Source organism: Cariama cristata, unplaced genomic scaffold, assembly GCF_000690535.1.
Source record: "Cariama cristata isolate BGI_N322 unplaced genomic scaffold, ASM69053v1 scaffold32915, whole genome shotgun sequence".
NCBI classification, from domain to species: domain Eukaryota; kingdom Metazoa; phylum Chordata; class Aves; order Cariamiformes; family Cariamidae; genus Cariama; species Cariama cristata.
The window spans coordinates 1-20967 of NW_009618845.1; the positions used below are offsets into that span (position 1 = coordinate 1).

General features: G+C 37.5%; 1 protein-coding gene across 1 annotated transcript in view; it reads left to right on the forward strand.

Moving 5' to 3' along the window:
- Positions 1-72: 72 nt before the first annotated feature.
- Positions 73-20967, forward strand: part of LOC104162313 (DNA excision repair protein ERCC-6-like 2) — a 57399-nt gene continuing 36504 nt past the window's right edge. The window contains exons 1-9 of the mRNA XM_009701013.1: positions 73-91; positions 3599-4023; positions 6993-7112; positions 8571-8764; positions 10961-11122; positions 12350-12557; positions 13986-14126; positions 15679-15792; positions 17311-17430. Coding sequence (XP_009699315.1) covers positions 73-91; positions 3599-4023; positions 6993-7112; positions 8571-8764; positions 10961-11122; positions 12350-12557; positions 13986-14126; positions 15679-15792; positions 17311-17430 — 1503 coding nt within the window. The remainder of the gene's footprint in view (positions 92-3598; positions 4024-6992; positions 7113-8570; positions 8765-10960; positions 11123-12349; positions 12558-13985; positions 14127-15678; positions 15793-17310; positions 17431-20967) is intronic.

Here is a 20967-nt window from a genome sequence, read left to right on the forward strand (position 1 = left end):
TTCCGATCCCCCCCCGCCCCCGGCTGCCTGCGCCCACGGGCCCTGCTGGGCTTTGCACGGCCAAATGTTAAAATGTGTGATGATGTCCCAGGTAAGCATCTTCAGCGTATCCTTCCAGAGCAGAGTTCGGATGCTTGGGCACGTTGGTTCAGCTAGAAAATGAGCGCAGGTGTGGAAGTTACAAGGTGCTCGGTAATGCGCTCCCGCAGATGGGCCCTGGGTAATAGCGCGGCCCCGGGAGCGCGCTGGCCGTGCCTGCGCGCACATCTGGCTGCCACGGTGCTGCGAGACCTCACCTGACAGCGAAGCTGAGGTGTTTGCATCTACGAAGCTTGGTGGTGTATGTGTTTTAGAAATACTAAGTGAGGAAAGTATTTTTAAATCGGTTCTGTTTATGGGAAGTGTACATTTTAAGTTTGTTTCTTGCAGCAAGTGGGAATATGGTTAAATGAACGTAAAACACCCTGCTTTGACATCTTTAGGGAGAGAACATTTGGGTGGGTTTTTTTAGCCTCTCTTGTTTCCCAACTTTGTAGTTAACCTTACAGTTTAAGGAGAGCAATGCTTTTACTTTATAGTGTCCTTGAATTTTGCTTTTACAGTCATATATTAGAGCGTAAAAATGCCTTTGCACTCTACATTAATTGATCAAACCTCAATAGTTAGAAAGCACTCATGATAGTTTTGCCTTTTTTTTTTTTTTTTTTTATTTTTTTGTAGAAGAGTAGTTATTGAAAGGAGCTAGTGTGTGACAATCGGCCATTATCAGTATGATTCAGTGCAGTTAGTATGTATAATGGCACATTTTTTTCAACCGTGGTAAGAGGGGTAAGTATATGCAGGCATCTTAAAGAACCGCTTTCTTCATTGATGGCAAGTGTGCTGTACCCATGCTAGGCAGCCATACTGGATAGTTTTCTTCATTTTTAAACATAGTACCTTACATAAATTACAGTTCTGGTTCAGCAACCAAGAAGTTAGTGAATCGGGCTAGTTAAAGGAACAATTCTTGCTCTGGCGTGTACAGAATTATTTTCTGGGGTTTTGTAGCAATGGTGTTCTCAATACCATTGCATTTATTTTCTTTCACTTTTTCTCATTCTGTTCCTTGTTTCTCACTAGGTTTGGAGTTTGGTAACACTGAAACTATTGCTTAATGTGATTTATTCCACTTTGTACCTGGAACTCTAATTCTGACAAGTCATATGCAACTCATTAAACTCAAGTAAATGCTTAGTTAAAAACAAAGGCACTATCATCTTAAATCGTAGTTTTAACTTGAGAGTCTTTAATGTCACATGTCACTTCAGATATTACTGTAAAAGAAAGTAATTACAGAAGTGCTATCTTATTTTAATCTTTGTTTTGCATATTTAACAGTGTGCTGTATGTAGCTGGTTTCATTTTTTGTCTTGCTTCTTGTTTTTGAGAAATTGCTCGAAGACTTAGATGCTACTGGGAGAAGTTCATGTGCATGGTGTGAGAGACAGTACAAATGCCTGAAAGTTTAAGAGATTAGTTGTGTATTGTTTGTTGAATATACTGTCTGTACTTCACCCTTTGCCTCGAAAAGATACGCTTGAGCTTCAGGTCTCGTGAGAAGATCAGCGGGAATGGCTGAAGGTATTGAGCACTTGTGTACAGGTCACAGGGTGTGGGGTTGAACTTATCAAGTAAGGATGATGGGGGACATTATGAAAGAGATCTGCAAAATTGAGTCTGATGGACTCAAGTCATGGTTTATGGTCTTCTTAGTATAAGAACTAATGGGCCATCAGTTTAAGTTATGGGATCCAAGTTCATAGCAGGCTTGACAGGTATTAGAGAGCAGACCTGTGAAATTTGTAGTCAGAAGACACCAAATGTAAGAAAACTGCATGTGTTGAGGCAGGAAACGGAGCTACTTGAAAGAGAGAGGTCCATGGGGGTTTGCTAAACAGACAAAGCACACCGGGCCCAGGAAATCTCTGTAGCTAGAAGAATAATACTTGAAGGTTGAAGAATTTTAGAAGAGAGCTATTCTGTATGCTTGTGCTGTTTTTATTGTTACTTGGATGTCAACTTATGGCCATTGCTGGTTGCAGAATAGTGGGCTACATGGATGTTTTTGTTTTCTTTTAATGAATATAATTTAAGTAATCTTTAAAAATGAAGTATAGTTATCACTGGTCTAACTAATACATTGTGGAGAATAATCCTGTGAACGTACGCTTCCAGGAGCTCGGGAATTGGTGAGAAGAACCTATCTTCTCCATGAGTTTTTTTGCACTGAGACATAGAAATGGAGGAAGTTGGAGTTTCTTGCCTCTAGGACTTCCTCTTTTCTTTTCCTTACCTCTGAAAAGTAACTGGGTTGACGTGCCCAGAAAGGGCTACTGCCACTAATCTTATGTATGAAGTACAGACACTTGCTCTGATACAAGTTTCTCTGACTTGCACCTTCCCATAAAACCCTTAAGTCCCTCTCATTGTTACTGATAATGCTTTCTTTGAAGTAGCAGAACTTACTCCAACAAGTAGATAAGAAACAATAAAAGTTCTGAACTTAATCAAGTGTCCCTTTGTCTATTTTGGTATGTCTGAGCAGGGGAAGGTTGGAAATTGATTCCACAAGCTCGAAAGGACAACCTTTCTTTGGTTCAGATTTGGAAAACTTTATGTGCAACCGTTATTTATGAGGCCTTTCTTTTTTTACAATGAAGAGTGAAGGCCTTGTTTTCTCTGATAGTGGTATTTTGTTGGGTTTTTCATTCTCAGTATGGTGTGGATTCTTTGGACTCTGATACACTGCTGTTCTTACCTGCATCTTTCCCTGTCAGCAGCATACATACCATTTAAAAATCATCCTTGCACATGAAATGTAAAAATGAGGTAGCTGAAAATGAAGCAATTCAGTCATCTCTGTTGTTGATGTTTGATATGCTGTATTAAGGCCATAGTGAGATCGCATAGAGGAACAGATTTTAATAGTTTCAGACTTGACAGCTATGTAAGCAGTTTACGGAGTAATTAGCAATATAGGCAAATGATATGCTACTATATGTTCTTTTAAACACTTCTGTTTCTAAAATAAGTTTGAGGTTGGTTTTTTTTCTCACCTTTTCCAGACTTTGTTAAGAGAAAGGTGATGTTTTGCTATGTGACTATAATTATAAAACAATTGGCTAACACTGCAGTACTAGATTCAGGTAGATCAGAAGTGTGTCTAATATAGAAGACCTTTTTGACCAGATCATGTGGTCTATTAATTGGACACTGAACCTGCATCAGCATATCAGTGTTTGCTTGTGTGAAGCCACTGTGCAACAGCTTAATGTATCAGAATTTGGCTTTTACATCAGATTTTTTTCATGTAGACTTTCAGATATTTATAAAACAGCAGTGTTTCAGCAAACTATAATTTTATGTCTAGCTCAGGATTTGGTTCTGAACAGTAATCAGTATAGTGATTCTAGTGCTACCTTCAATAAAATCTTTTCTCTCAAGTCATATGCATTTTGTCAAATAAATTTATATCCAGTGTTTTATTAGTATGATAAAATGAAGTACATTGTACATCCGGCCAGTTTATCACTATGTTTTTTTGGTTTTATTGTAGATAATTGGCATATTGGTGAGAAATGCCTTGCCCCTTGTTTTGAAAGTGGGAAACTTCATGAAGGAACAATATCCTCTATTGAAAAGGATGAGAATGGGAAAACATTTGCTGTTATATCATTCTTGGAGTCTGAAGAAAGGAAAATACTAATAACTAAACTTTGTAGAGTCAAAACCAATAGAGGACCCTGGAAAAGCTTAATATGTGATGATGGTGATCTGGAAAAGCCTTTTTTTCCTGACCGAAATCTTCCATCTCCTGCGGTTGCTTTTAAATTATCTGACAATGGTGATTTTATCCCGTATACAATTAACAGATACCTGCGTGATTATCAAAGAGAAGGAGCCCAATTTCTGTATGGACACTATGCTAATAAAAGGGGATGTATTCTTGGAGATGATATGGGCCTTGGAAAGACAATACAGGTATTCTTTTTGATTGTTACGGTGAGAGAATAGATAGTTTTTTTGGCAATGTGTTTTCTGTAAGTTGTAAATATTTTTTAAAAATAATGTATTTAAGAAAAGCCACTTCAGTGGAGCTTAACCTCCCCTTGCTGTTGTGGAGTTGGAGGAGGCAGGATGTGACCATCCAGGACAGCACCTAGAGCAGGGAACCCTTGCTGATTTAATATTCACTCCTGATAGACCACAAAACTGGGATGTGACCCCTTTTAGTGTAAGCATGGGTAATTAAGCTAGTTAAAATGTTAATATTAATTTTATGTTGAATTTACTTTGAGGATTGCTACCTATGCATTATGAAAGTAATTTGCAGTGGAGTATGCTAAAAGTACTTATAAACCTTATCTGACTGTAGCTTTTTAAATGTCTTTTTCCTTTTTTCCTGAAAACAAATGGTTTAACTGTACTGGAAACGAGAAGGAGCAGACACATTTACTCCCATCTCTGGAAAAAGTGCTTAGATATTTTATGTTATTTTTATCACTCTTTTGGAAATACAACTTGGGTTGATGAAAGGACAAAGTATAGCTGGATTTTTCCATATGCTTTGAATTAGTGTGGCCCAAATGATTTATTTACTTTACTAAAATTAGGGTGGTTTTATGTTTGAAAGTTCTCTTTAATCTGTCTGGTTTTAAGTTAGCAGCTTGAATCCTATGGTGACTAGTCTTTGTCCCCCTCTCTTTACTCCCTCCATGTGTCAAATGCAAGCTTATTCCTTCACTGACAAATACTGGCTGTAGTGTCTGTTGCCTTTCCATTTAGGAGAGTATTGACAGACACCCTTCAGTGCAAAGAAGTATTGTTCTGTAGCAAACTTGACAAGAGGAGTGAGTAAACTAAACTGCCAGAACTTCTCTGGATAGAGCATTTAGAGGTGCATCATGGATTTGTGTAGCTGCTGCTGATCTGTTAACAGATGTTTATTAAAAACTAAACTGCATCCATTTGCCTTGTGTTTTACCTAAGCCTGGCTGTGCTGTTTAAGAACTTGGTAGTTATGGGAGTTTGTTTCTACTCAGAGCTGCAAAGAATCCGATTTCATATAGTAAGAAGCATCTGTATAAGATAGTAGTAAACTGTGGGGGGAAAAAATTGGGTTGTCTTGCTTGTATCTCTTGTATTTTTTGAATCTCGGAGCAGATTCTGTAGTGACCTGGTCATGCTTATCCCACAGTAACAGTGTGTTCCTGCGTGGGTAGTATTTATATTCTTCAAGTTCAGTATGGGAAACGCAGTTCAGTGGATAGGAAGTAAAATAGGATTTCACTTGTTTGGAAAAGATTCGTATGTATGAAAGAATAAGTATTAGTTAAACTTCCTCAAGCAACTGATTTAGTCTTATGGAAAACTTGTCTTATGCTTGACAGTTGGCTGCACCTTATTGTTTCTGAATTATAGAATGATTTATGAGCTAAAAACTTTTCTAGAAAACTCTTGGTTTTTAGTGTTCTTTGTACTTCTGAACTGGTTTTTACTTAAATTGACCTGACTGTATGGCTCTTTCATTTCAAGCTGAAGTTGAGGTGAAGACCAGTAGGATAATATTGTTTCTTAATGGGATTGCAGTAAGTTAGTTTCCTATCAAGACCTTTAGGTTGCTTCCTGCTTTATCTGGAAGAGCCAAAGGTTTCTGAGCAGAGTTACCATTTTACAGCCTTTGCTATCATTACAAATTTGTGATGCGTAATTATTCCAAAAATGGAGAATCTGAAAGACATATGGATATCTTGTGTTCGGTTGAATTTTACTCTTATTCTCAAACAGATTAAAAAAAAAAATTAAAGTCAAATAACATGTGCAAACTTGCAGTTTGTCTTAGCCTCCGTTTATATGAAGTATTATATGTTTGGTTTTCTTTTGTTCTACATCTCTCTTTCTCACCCTGTGGCTGAATATGTGATGGGTTTCCTCTCTCTTCTGTTCATCTACCTTTACTCTTCTCGGGTATTTTTCCTGTACTCCTGATGGGCTCTTTCCCCCCCCATTGTTAGAGAGAGAAAGCTCTGGAAGTTTCTTCCTTTTCAGAGATCAACAGCTTTACCCTGCTATGAGCAGCTGTGTAGCAGCTGCAGAAGGAAACAGCTCAAGCTGACCGCTCTGCGTAAAGGGGGCCTCTTGCGTTTTGAAAAGAAGGGCACCTGTCTGGTGCTGCTGCTGGTTAGCCCCATGGATACCATTTATCTAAAGTGGGGTTTATGGATTTGGATGTTCTGGCCAGATATCTCTGTGCCTTCTTCCTGTTTTGGATTACCATGGGAGCAGCTTGCAAAAGCCTATGCTGGGATGTTTGTCCTTGCTGTGGTGTATTATAATATGTGTCTTTTCATAATCAAAGGGAAATCACCTTGACTGGTTTGAGGCAGATGAGAGAATATAGCCCAAACACAACAGAAAGAAGTGGTTTTGAAGTTAACAACAGGAATTGGAAGTAATGGAACATACAGGAAATGACATGTTAGTAAAAATCTAACCTCTAGTTTAAACCTCCTCTTCGTTTTGCAGAAATAATGTTAGGAGTATAGTTAGCAAGTACCTCTTCCTACTGTTTTCTCATCTAAGATTCAAGTGTCCTCATGAAAGTGGAGGAGAATTGCAAGGCATGCCCCATCTCTAGTTTTTCCTGGCTCGTTCATAGTCTCTTCTGTCTTTTTGCAACTTTTCTGCTTAGAGGATGAAAGAGTAAAATAGGGTAATTAATTGCTTTTATCATGAAATCAGGATTCTCTGAGGGAAGGGATTCCTATTTTAAAAACTGAGATTAGTTTACAACAAACAAAAACCCCAAACAAAAAACCCAACCCCCCAAAAAAACCACCTTACTAAATCCCATCCAGGATTTTCTCCTAAATGTTTATTTTCGGTGGAACTCAATCAATTTCTGTTTGAATCTTTGTACATAATCACTGAGAATTGTTTTCTTTCTCAAGGTCATTTCATTTTTGGCTGCAGTGTTGCACAAAAAGGGAACACGAGAGGATATTGAAAATAATATGCCAGAATTTTTACTGAGGACAATGAAAAAAGAGTCAAAGTGTAACACCAAGAAGGTACAGCTTTTAGTGATACAAGCTTAAGGATTTTGGTAAAAGGCAATACTTGGATTTTTTTGTTTGTTTGCTTTAGGAGTTTATGTATATTAATTTTTAAAATGCAGATACTTAGGTAGATTAGGGGTTCATGGCCTTCCTAGTAGTGTTAGGGAAGCCTTCAGTTTTCTGGACTGTCATGGTGCATTGTCTAACTGTTTTCTAATCTGCAATAATGTTCATCTGCGCTAACACAAAACATTTGGAAATATCTGAGTGAGATTTGTGGCTAGAATACTTTGAAAAGCCCATGTCAGTGAGTAGAAGGTTATAGTTTTCTGTGATTGTGTGTGTATGTTAACAGGGTATTTAAATAATTAAGGTAAATGCATGTATTTGGAAAATTTATTGCTAATATTCATGTGACTTTGCATATTTTCTCAAATGATTGTCAGTGTCTGAAGTCAGACTGATCTAGGTAATCAAGTATAGATGCAGGAAATAAAGATACATGTAAAAGTTCTGTGTGAATGAAAGAAATCTGAAAATCATTTTAATTTTACCCAACATAGGACCCATGCAATTTCTATTTTCCATTGATATTTTTATTTTATTGGAATAATTGGGATATTTGACTGGCAGAACGGTTCATATGGCTATGGTTCTGTGAATAATGGATACAGATTCCTCAGGAAATACAGGCAGAGAGGAAGAGGTGAAGGGGTAGTACTTCATGTGAAAAAACAAACAAAGAAAGCAAGAATGCTTCTGACTGGGAATAAGAGAAGAATTATTTCACTTTGAGGACAATTAAGTATTGGAACAGGTCACAGAGAGAGCTTGTGGACTGCCCCCATCTTTGGAGGACTTTGAAGACCTGAGTTGGGAAAGCCCTAAATGACCTGGTCTGAATTCAAGGTTGCCCCTGCTTTCACCAGAAAGTTGGACTAGAAACTTCCTGAGGTCCCTTCTCGCCTCACTGGCTTTGGTATCTATGATATTAAATGGGTTGTATGAGCTCTCTTAAATTTTTTTTAACCCTTTTAAGGTCTTTCAGTTTTCAAGTCATATGATGACTAGACTTGTGGATGGGAGGAAGCTGCTTACCCTCTTCATCCTTTTGTTTTCTGTATCTGTAAAACATTTGATGGTGTACGGATACTATAATAAAGCAAAGTGATAGTATTTTGCATGTCATTGCAGTTGTTAGAGTATAGTTTAAGTAGCACTACTTTGGTATTTTTTCTTAGTATTACAGTATTTTTCTTCTGTACTACTTACATACTCTGAGTAAAGTGATTACTTTTGAATTTATGTTGACTCTTCAGATATTTTCTATACTGTGCTTTGAAGTGACAGAATTAAACAATTCAAACTGCTCAAAGCGGTAAAATAAATCTCAGAATTTTGAATTTCGTTGTTGGGAAAGTGTTATGTTGTAGTTTTTCCAGTAATACTATAACATGTATTTGTTTTCAGACTTTCCTCATAGTGGCCCCTCTTTCAGTGCTGTACAACTGGAAGGATGAGTTAGACACATGGGGGTACTTTAAGGTCTCTGTCTTACATGGCAGTAAAAAAGATGATGACTTGAGTCGCATCAAGCAAGGGAAATGTGAAGTTGCCCTTACAACGTACGAAATACTTCGCCTGTATTTGGATGAATTTAACAGGTAATGATTTTAATGTATTTTCCCCTCACACAGAATTTTAACTGTCTAATTTTGCATTGTTCTTTGCAAGTGCTTACTCTTTCTGTGTAATCTATTTACTGTTAAATCCAATGAGTCAGTGTGCTGAAGAGCAGGATCCCATTTAACTCTCCTCAGAGAGCTTACCCTGTACTACCTTTGTAGTAGGATGCTTGGGAGAAGTAAGTGTTTGAATCGTTTTCATAAAGCTAGTCTTTGCTGTTAACCCATTAATGATGTATTCTCTAAAAGATGCAGGAATTGCCTACCTGAAAACTGGTGGTAACTAAAAGATACACAGAAGATATTTCCATCTTTCAGTACAGTGTAAGGAGGGGAAAAAAAATCTGGAATTTTTAGCAAACGTTCAAAAGGTATTTTCCCTGTTACTTGTGCTTTTCACCAGCTTGATGAAATTCTTGAGTTCTAAAAACTTTGAGATGTAAGATGTATACATGTGTGTGTAGTTTTAAATACCTGAAGGACTTAGCAGAATCAAGGTCTTTTTGACAACAGATTGTATTAGAAATCCTACTTTGTTTGCTCCATTGCTATTAGCACTTTCAAACTAGGAGTTTTGCCTTTCCTTTGGCTATGTTCAGGAGTGCTTAGCCTCTCATCTGATCCTAGTGGTCCTCTTTCCTTAGGTCATCTTGAAAGCAGGGTACAATTTGTATGAAAAGCTGGTAGTAGCAGCCTGCCCTTCGGCAGCTGGTGTTGTTAGTGGGTCTGCAGATCTTGTCATTTTAGGTGTTGGGAAAGATCCAGGCCACAGAGAGCGTCCTAGCAGTCTGGACAGCTATCACCAAAACAATCAGATCTCCATCTCTGTGCTTAGGTCTGAAAGAGAAGTGCAGATGGGAGAAGACTAAAGGAGTTATGTTAGCAGTACCCTAATTCTTGCTGTTGTCTTTCTGAGGAGCTCTTCAGGCTTGGTCATTGAATAGACAGTGTTCAGGAAATAGGTGCATGTGCAGAGCAGATCTCATGTGTGACTGACTGCTTGCAAGTACATTGCTTTAGCATACAGATTTACCAAACTCTTTCTGCAGAGCGTGAGACTGGATGGGCCTATGGTGTTGACACTGGAAAAGGCTATGTGTCTTGCTTAGCTAGAATGATAGGATTGGCCTCAAAAACTGGTCTTAAATAATTAATTATCACTGATGAGAATACATAGGCTCAGTTATGCATGTAAATCAGCATAATGAGAGATTAAGTTGAAGGAGCTAGCATGTGCTCATCTGTTAGATTCCTTTCAGAAACTCTATTTTTTAGCAGATTTTAGGAATGTAAGGAACTCAGATATGAATTAATGTATTTAGCAGGCATCAAAAATGCCACAAGATCAGCCTTCAGATTAGTGAACTAAATGCAGCCTGCTCGGGGAAGGGGTTTCCTTCTAAACACGTCTGTTTCGGCTTTTTGCAGCCTGAGGTATCATCAGAGTGGATGTGATTTTGTTCTGAAATATATAAAGTGATCTCATAAAGTTAATAAATCTCTTCCTAGGGACTTGATAACTTAAATTAGTATCACAGTATACAGGTCATTCTACCTCCAGGTTTTACACTTGAACTGGCTGCAAATTATCTTTCAGTCTCTGCTTCTAGATATGTTCCATCTAGTAACAAAATGACAAAATATTAAAACTCTTCTGCCTTTTTGATATCATGTAGATATTAAAGAACTTGAGTGATGCTTTAATGTAGGAAACCATACAGATTGAAATGCTTTCAGTCTACTGCTGGTTATCCTGGATGGGTTTTGTTGGGAAAATGAAGCATACCTGTGTTAAGCATGTTTCAATAGTTTACCCTCAGAGACTTATTTAATTTTTCTAAATCTTACTTTTGAGTGGAATTAGTGCTGGTGAGATGTGCTGGATTGATTGCTCCAGAGATTGAAAGCCGCTTTCTTCACAGAAAGTTAACAGTAGTTCATTTATTTGGCTATGTAGTTTAGCCATTATATTCAACTATGGCAATTGAATTTACTAAACAATCAGAATATAAAGAAACTGAGTAGTGTAATACAATAGAAAATAGGAAAATCAAAAAGTAATAGTGTCTCATAATAATCACAGCTACTTGTATGACTGACTTCACTTTTTATGTGTATGTGGGATGATGGGACAAGCGGTTTCAGTTGATATGATTATTTCTTGTTGATCTACAGTGTAGAATGGTCTGCTGTGATAGTGGATGAAGCACATAGAATCAAGAATCCAAAGGCTCAAATAACGCAAACCATGAAGTCATTAAAATGCAGTGTTCGCATAGGTCTTACTGGAACCATTCTTCAAAACAATATGAAGGAACTTTGGTGTGTTATGGACTGGTAAATAAATATCTTTTTTTGTGGTTAAACCCCTCTATATGTTAACCATGCAGTGGGACTGGGATAGAGCTGGATGATATGGATCCCTCTGTGTCAAGAAACCGGCAACAGACAACCACAACCCTTCCCCCAAAATACCCCAATATTTTGTGAGATCATAAGTTTCTTTTTTCCAGTACATCTATGAAGGTGAGCTCCTGGTATGAATTTTGCAGTTATTTAATATATTTGGAGCTCCTCCTATCTAGCTTCTTTGGGGAATTTGGGAAGCAGTTAAAATTATTTTCATTCGCTCCCCCCCACCCCCTTCCTCCCCGCCCCCATTTAACTTTCTTTTTGAAGGACACTCTCAGAGAATTGTTACATGACTTTGAACAATGTTGTACCTTTGCTCTGTCCAGTGTGTGCAGGTCATTCTGACTTACCTGGAAGATGAAAGTAACATTTTGCTGTTTTTCAAAATGCATAAGTGCAGGTATTTGCAAAGCAACAGTGTTGTCCAGGAAAACTTTTAATGGAGAGGGGGAGGTGGAACTAATCCTAGATATAAATCTAAACATAGAAGACTTACTGGGGGATGCTTTACAGAGAAGGTATGAAGCAAACATAGCTTAAATACAAGGATATACAGACTGAATTGAAATATCAGGAAAGAAATACTTTAACAGTAATGGCATGGCATCCTCTCAATTAAAACTATGCTGATGTTGTTAATAGATTGTTCCAATATATAGTGCTGCCAATGATTATTAAATTCTTTTCGCTGTTGGTTTCTTAAGATTTTATTTAGTAAATTGTAATACCTCCATAACCTGATTTTAATAAAAACAGTAAAAATTGAAAACATGACTGCTTAGCTTGCAATTTAGGCTCCTGAACAGTAGCAGCCTTGTAGTTTAGAAGTTCTATGTACTTGTGACTTCTGTTGGTCTGCTGAGCTTTCATTTTTCTGGAGATGCCAACCCTTTTCCTAAGGGGAAAATCTTAACATTTGAGGGTCACAGAAAGCAAATGAAAAAATGGCGTGTCTGAAGGTAGTATATGTTTCTATTTATAGACACAGTTTTTATTCCTTTCTCTAGTGATTATTAATTTAAGATCTCTTACTGTAAGCCAGAAACAATTTATGGTATGCTTTTGATCAATGGAAAAGGATAGACTGCTTTGGAGTAAAGAAAATGCTGTTATTTCTTCACATCCCCCCCCCCCCCTTTTGTTTTTTACTAGGGCTGTACCAGGTCTTTTGGGTAGCAGAGTACATTTCAAGAAGAAATTTTCTGATCCGGTGGAGCACGGCCAGAGGCACACTGCAACTAAAAGAGAGCTAGCAACAGGTCGTAAGGCCATGGTGAAGCTAGCAAGAAAAATGTCTGGCTGGTTTCTGAGACGTACCAAAGCGCTTATCAGTGATCAGTTGCCAAAAAAAGACGACAGAGTAAGAGTGCCTGCACATTTCAAATACCATGTTAATGAATATATCTCTTCTTTGCTGTTTTTGTTGTATTTTCTTTCTTTCATCATGCCTGTAGTAGTTTATGGTTTTCTCTTGGACTTATGAACTTAAGAAGAATCCAGAGCCTTGGAAAAAACGCACACGCAGTAGTGTGCTTTGTTCGCATAATTACTATGATTGCGTGTTGAAATGGAGTTAATCAAGCATGAAAATGCTCAGCTAGACTTCTGAGTAGTGATTTACACATCTATTTTATGTGCACTTTTGTACTTATCTGTGCAAACCCAATGCAATTTATATAAATCCCTTGCAACTCTACATAGGACTTCTGAATGTGCAGCCTGGCACTTTGTGCATGGAACAGTATGCTTTTAATTTTTAACTCCTTTATTTTCGATCACTAAATAAAACCCCCAAACGTAAAGCTTATTGTTGATAGGTCTGTAATCCTGTTCATCTAATGCTATTGTAAACATTATGTGAAGTGATAATACTTTATGACTATAGCTAAGAGTTCTAGTAAATTCTTACTACGTGTATTTGTGCTTTCCTTCTAAGTAGACAAATGCATTAGTTTGCAGCTGGTTATGTTTTCAAAATTTCATATTTATTCTTTGTCCTTAGTGTATAATAATGTCATCTAAACTGTCTTCTGGAGGAAAGATTAACACAAACATCAGTCAATCACTTTTCTAAATCTAGCGGGTTTTATTCTTTTCATTCTCTTGTTAATGTGAGTATATGTTCAAGTTACTGCTGCATTATTATAGCTCAGCATGGTGCTGCTGCTGTGTGGGTAGCCTAGGTTAAGGAATGATCTTGGGATTTCTGTCTCCTGCTGCTTAAGACTAAAGATGTCATGGAGATGCCACCCATGGTCTTTAAGAAGAGGGATAAGAGTTTTGGCCGTAGCACTGTGTAGATCCTTGCCTTCTCATTGCTTATTCTGTTTGTCCTGCCTGTGATAGTGCCCTATAACAGCTAGTGTCTAAAAAGAGGAAAGAAAGGGCAAATTAAGTAACTGGCAAAGTGGAGGGAAATCAGTAATTACAATTATGTGTTTATTTCTCTCTTTTCCCTCCTCTTCCTACACTTCCTTGAAAGCCATGCTGAAAGGTTTATAGAAACCTAACAGCAGGGTCTTGTAGCTTGACATTGATTCTGTTTGTAGAATTTTGGGAGGGGATAAAAGAAGTATACCTACATTTTGGCTACAATTTCATGCTGTTTTGATGTCAAGATCCACATCATTTCATTTGGTGGTGGAATAATTTCTTGTAACTATTGGAGCAAATAATCCTTGTTTTCTACTTTATCTTCAGTGTTTTGTGTGTTTTTTTGATGCAGTGCGCTCTTACTTTTCATTGTAAGCTGAACATAATTGTGTTTTTGGGGTTCTCTCTTTGGCAGATGGTATACTGTTCCCTGACTGATTTCCAGAAAGCAGTGTACCAGGCTGTGCTAGAGACGGAGGATGTAAGCTTAGTACTACGAGCAGGAGAGCGCTGTAGCTGCAACAGTGGCCGTAAAAGGAAGAACTGTTGTTACAAAGTAAGAACTTAAAGTGTTTGGATTTTAGATCACAGTCTTTCTGGTTTTCTTGAGAGGCTCTCTGCTAATGAAGAGCTGATTGAAATAGCTGTGTGGTTGTAGGCCATCTGTTCAGGAACATCCCAACTGGAAACATGAGTGGCTGCATCACAAGCACAATGGAGTTATGCACTTTGGGATTACGGCAAAGATGCTTTACATGCCCTGAGCAGGTGGTCATTTCTCCAGTAAATTCTGAATGTGTTGTATTAGTAAGTGCACCTGTGATATAGTTAATGTTGGCAAGGGTATTGCATTGAGATGTTCAGTATGTGTCAGGCATGCCGCTGCCCTGCGCCTCAGGCAGTCCATGCAGAAGCTGCAAATCAGAGGCATCCTGGACACAGCAGGTTGTCTGGGCTTTGCTTGTGTTTTGACTGCACTTGGATTGTATCTTTCTGTGCCACTAAACGTGCGCTTTGCTTCATTGAAGGGAGAACTGTGACAGTAGCCATAGAGCACAAGCAGAACTTTGTGCACTACTAACAGCTTTGCAGATTTCTTCTGTCTTCTCTGGGCTTCTTTAACACTCGATTAGTCTAGCTTTGTATTTGTTTTGCCCATATCACTCAGTAGGCTCAGATTAAACACGTCTTTTAAACGTTTAGAAGCGTGTGTCTCATACTTGCTTCTCCCTGTTTTTCTTCTGGCCTACTTTGTTTCTTGTGTAGTGTTGGTTTTGCTTTGTTTTGTTTTTACCAAATGATGTAGCTTATTCAGTCTTCTGCATCTTTCTTTAAAAACAATCTCCCTATCAGCCTGCTAAATATTCCGTGGGTAGTAGCGTGAGTTCTCTACAGGCTTCTGTTTCTCCTGATGTTTTGTAGAAAAAGTAAAATGCTGTTGAACTTCATTCGCAAAGGGCAGTAGGCAGGCCTGCAGATACTGAAGTGCTCTTATGGACTGTCTTACTCCAAAGTTAACAATGAAATTTAGTAACTCGAGAGGGGAAAGGAAAACAAATATTGGTTGAATCAGCCAACATAACCAGAAAAAATAGCTGAAGCTATTGCCACTGCTGCATTGTAGAATATTTGAAGTTGCTTGAATTATGTTAGTTGAGATGTTTATAAAACTGTATACATTTTTGCTGTAAAGAAAAGTAAAGTCAGGAGTCATAGGGTAAGAAGTCATTCAAACAGCTCTGGTGTGATTTACATTTAAATCAATTGTAAAGTTACTGTCTTTTTGTTTACTGAAGAACCCTTGGTTATCTTAGTAATTTCTGTAGATCTAATGCTATTTGAAATGTTTAGCAAGCTGTGAACATAACTGTGAGGTGTTTTTTTTTCTTTTTGAGGAGATGTTTTCTATTAATAGGGTTACAGAGCTGAGTTAAAAAAAAACCAGCTTGCTACATTTTCATTAGAAATACAATATGCATCTCTTTGGGATCAATTACAGTACTACTTAGAATCGCTAATGTGTTAAACCTTGTAATAATAGCATTTATTTTAGAATATATCTTATTTTCAGGAGTATTTGTTTGCATAAACATTCTTTTTTTTGGTAGGTAAATGCTCATGGTGAAACAATTAAGTCACTGCGTTTCAGTTACCTGACCATCCTACAGAAGGTTGCAAATCATGCTGCATTGCTGCAGACGGACAACACTAGCAGGCAGCAGGTTAGTTTCAGAGGTATCGAAAAAATGGACTTGTAGAAAATAGGATGAAAACACTTGAATGAAAATTGCTGCTGGCCTCCTTTTTAAGTCTTAACTGACTGAAATTAAGATATTTTGCAAAATTCCTTTTCTATTCAGTAATTCAGAATGCAGCCCTTCTAGATAGAGATGTTACACAACAGTACGTTCGTTTAACTGATGCATATCTGAAAGTAATGGTTATAGAAACCTTGGAGAGCTTTAGGCAGGAGAGTAGTATTTATTGATTTCTAATAGGACTATTTTTGTTCCGTTTATGACAAGTGCCTAGTAAGAGGAACGTCTTTGTGCAAATAAATAAATAATAGGCAATTAGAATGTTGGTTTTTTTTTTCTCTAGTACTTTATATTCAAAGCTGAGCTTCTTTAAATGAGAAATACATTTTAGTAAAAAATGCTCAAGGAGAAAGCAGTATCGTTTTATCTTGTTGCTGTGGCAAGTAACCTACAAGACCCACAAACAGTAGAGTTTTTAAAAATGCTTGTATGTGTTCCTTAAGATCCAGGAATGAGCAAAGGGATTTAGGGATGTTACCGCTTCCTCTCAGAAGCCACAAAGTTGTGGAAATGAGAAAATCCTAGCTAATTTTGGCAAGTTTGTTCCATTAAAACAGTTTTGCTTTTTAGGAAATATTACTATTAGTATCCAAGGCCTTATACGCAATATATAGCCAAATGTTTTCAGGTTTTGCTTTTTTTTTTTTAAAATATTTTGTATGTAATTTTTGTTGTAATAACATTTGAGAGTTTAAATAGTGAAATAACAATATATGAATATTTTGAGACTTATTGTCTTTTACGATGTGCATAATTATTAACCTGCCTAAAATCTAACGAAGAAACTCATATTTTGTATTTCTTACCTTTAGTATTAAAGTCCATCACATGTGTTATTCTTAGGTGAGAGATGAGATGTTTTCTGCTACTCTGGAAAAACAGACTCTATTGAAGAGTGTGGTCATGTTCAAGTTCAGAGCTACCCGAATTCTCGTAGTGGAGCTTTATGGGGCTTTTGAACCGTTTAAATGCTTTTCCCATACTGTTTTTTGTGGTATCCATGGGGACAATATGTAATTCCCATATTGGCTTATCATGCTAGAGGGTCAAGAGAAGTGCTGGTACACAACTGTTGGTAATGCAAACCTCAAGCCAGCAGATTTCTTGACACTGGCAATTCTGGCCATTCATATTGCAGTCTCTGACCACAAGAAGAAATGTTGGGCCTCTCTTGCTCTACTAACTAGAATCCATGGTTTCAGATTAAGATCTTTCCATTTTAAATGAAGCACACCAAACCACACGGGAGGTGTTTTGTCCAGCAGTTCTGTAGTGAATGGAATAAAAACATGAAACTCTTTCTGCTCAAATTACTTGGGCAGATCACTTGTTTCAACCTGTTTAACTCCTTGTATGGCTTACTGCTACCGCAATGTAGCTCTAACTTTTGACACCTATTCAAACTTTCTGCTTTTCTTCCAGGAAGCACATATCAAACGGGTGTGCAGCCAGGTATTTTCCAGTTTTCCAGATTTTGTGCAGTTAAGCAAGGATGCAGCCTTTGAAACAATTTCAGATCCAAAGTACAGTGGAAAAATGAAGGTAAACCTGTTCTTCAGAAGACAAATAAGTATTAGTAATAGTAGTAAGTCTGCTGCTGTGGTATATGGGTATAAGAAAACGTATACCTAATAGTTGTGGGGTTTTAATCATTCTATTTATGGTGGTGGTACCACAGCAGGTATCTCCTGTCATGGGTCAGGGTGCCTCTGGGCAAGGACTTGGTAAGATTGATTTGTGATGCTAAGGTATCCTAAGATTTTAGCTTCACATATTTAGTGATGGGCACGGAAATGACTCTTCCAGTAAAGGGAGTTGGGGGGATGATATTACGACAGATAGTTCCATGAAGCCATCAGCTGAGTGGCAGACAAATATTTGGGAAAGCAGAAGAGAGCAAACCAAAATCATTATGGACTTCATGATTTGTGTACACCTTCAATATTGTGGGTAGCTCCAGTCCCTCCTCTCAAAAAGCATATGTTAGACCTTGAAAAGGTTCAGAGGAGGGCCACAAGGGTGATCAGTACCATGGGACAGAAGCAGCCAAGTAGACTGGGACTCTCCAGCCTGGAAAAATGTCTTAGGATGAATGTGAGAAGGACCTACACAATCGTGAGTAGTATGCAGCTGGTGAAGATGTACTGAGCACTTACTGTCTTTTCTAACTCTTTGGAGATCAAATGAAGCTAATAGGAGCCATGCTAAAGGTGAAAAAAAAAGTGTGAAGTGTAAACCTGAAAAACTCCTTACCTCAGAAAATCTGACTTTCTATGATTTCAGAGGGGAACAGGATGAATAACTGGAAAAGATGTCTAAGGTAGCTAATTAAAAAGAAGACCATACTAGGTTTAAGAGTGTTCCTGAGCCAAGAGTAACTGGAGGATGCAAACCTATGCAGAATGGAGTGTACTATATTTTTGCTCTCTATAAACTTGGATATTCAGAGTTGCTGGTTGGGACTGGCGAGGAGGCAGTGGCAGGGCCATGCTTTTGTAACAGTAGTGGTTGTTACCACTTTACTGATATTATGCAAGCGACATCTTCCTTTTCTGTTATCACATACATGTGTGATGCCTGCATATTACCTTTGTTGTATACACTGAATTATCTCATGAAAGTCAACTTTATTGTTAAATTAGCTACCAGCAAATATTAATACATACTTGTAAAAACTAGGTCCATGGTCTTCAGTGGTGCTGATGAAGCTCTTTTGTTGGTTAAAACTAATTTTCTTTTCTCTAATTTTCCTTTCTTTGTTTGTCTCTTGGGGCTATTGCATACTTCACTCCAGCACTGCCTTACAACATTTTCATTATGTGTTTTTTGACACAGTAGTGAACAACACAGGCAAGCAAAAATGCCTGCGTTAAGACAGAGGTTCCAACATTATGTGCCTTTAAAGTTTGCAGCTTACAGAACTGCCTGTTGGGAGGAATCTGTTCCAAACCGTGGCCTAAGTCTGAGTTGCTTCTGGGAAAGCATAGAGCACAGTGTCTTCTCAGGGGTGCAGCTGACTGTGGCTGTGTGTGTTGGGTGTAGCCTTGGCTGGTAACAGTAAGGCTCTTGTCATGCTTGTGTACAGTGGCCTTGGGTGGCAAGGAAGAAGGTTCTGTTATGGCAGTGCTGGAGTAAGATCATAACTGAGGTGGCAATAGAGCAGAGGCTGTGATCTTCTTAAGTATACTGAGCTTGTGCTGATGGCTTGATACTGATGAGATGTCAGGCAGGTGAAAGTTTACTTTTGACACTGAGGAGATCCACATGGTGAGAAAAAAGAATCTCTGAGCTACCAGTAGATAAGTGCCAGGCTAGGTTACATTTCTAGATAAATTGCCCAAACCTAAGTAGAACAAGATGAGAAATATGTGATTAAAATAGTGAGCTACTAGTGTGGTGGTTACTCCTGTGGGTTTTTTTTATTGTTAGTGGATCACCTAGTGCTCATCCTCATTCTATCACCCTAGAGACTTTCCTGATATATTGTGCTTTTTGTGTAATTTTTGGTCTTTTAGCTTGTTATCAGTCCATACTGATCAATATTCCTATATTTCATGGTATTTTTTTAATATAGATTGTAGGTAATTAGAAGAAAAAAAAAGTCAAACCAAAACAAGATGAAGAAACCAACAAGTCCCCAAAAAAACAAACCCCAAACCCTACATAAGGACATATTCTTGGGAAGAGCCTTGGTGTGGAGAATTTCCACTTTTTAAAAAAAGTGCAGTGTTTATCATGGGAAACTGGATTTTAAAATCCAATCTTGTGTTTTTGAAGTAGTATTTGTACTGGAAAATATTTCTTCAGTATGTTTGGTAGATGAGAGATGAGAAGTGCAATATAAAATTCTGTAGAAAAGTAAGAAAGGAAATAAAAAAACCCTGCTATAATTCTTTCCAGAACATTTTATTATTCTGTCCATTCAAAAAAGTCAGATCAGACACTACACTGCAGTAGTAGTAGGCAAAGGTACAAAGCAATATGGACGTTTATTTCTTCCAATGTAAGAAATTACGATCTTGTGTTATTATGAGGGGTTCTACTTGTTTGGTTTGTTTTTTACTTTGTGAATTAGAACAGAAGCATTTTCAAATGCTACATTTATGACAGCCTGGTAGACTTACAGAGTATTTTTCCACTGTTGTTGACCTCTGGTTTTGTATATATGATTTTAGAGCTCTATATAGTGTCTATTTCAGTCCATTGCAAACTGGATAGAATTTATCTAAGTATTTTTGAAAGAATCATATACTTTGAGAGAGATTGGTCTGCTTTCTCTTTTAAGGAGAACTTGAATTTTATGTCACTTCAGGAAATGTATCTTAGTATGAGCAGAATATTCTGAGCTGTGAGGTGATACCTCTGTGCCTGGGAGGAGTAGTTCTATGTAGTGGGCCAAGTAGCCATCATTGGAAAAATAAGGTGTTTTTTGAGTCCATTAGTTTTGGCTTGAGAATAATTATGATGCCAAAAAGGGATTTGTACATGTCTGGTGTTGTGGTGGGGTTTGGTTTGGTTTGGTTTTTTTTTTCTGCAAATTGCAGTGGAGGTTTGTCTTATGAGAAGAGATTATCTAACTTTTTGTTCTCTATTCTGGTTTTTAAAACAGAAGCTGTTTGGGCTGATTTTGGGTTTTATGCTCTGGAAACAAAGTCATTCAGAAGGTATTTAATTTAGAAGGCCCTCTTACCATCAGAAAATAGTCAGAGGAGGGTTGACAGATACTAGAGTTTGAAAATTGCTTTATATATTTTTAACACATTCATTTGGAAATAAATGAGACAAATGATCATAAAATGTTTTTAATAGCTTTGTGCAACTGTAGTACTTTACATTTTCTGTTCTATAAAAAAATTATAGAAACTAATCGAAATACTTTTACAACTTTTGTAATGAATATGTTTTATTTAGTCAGTCATTTAAATTAAAATTTAATACAGGCTACCCAGAAATTTTGGCACAGGTGATCATTCTTTTGTAGCATATTTGCAAAGGAGAAGTTTGTGGCATTGATTTAACTTTATTCAGGGCAGGGAGGGAGGGAAAGGCTGGGATTTGTCTGTGAAGTTGATTAGCTAA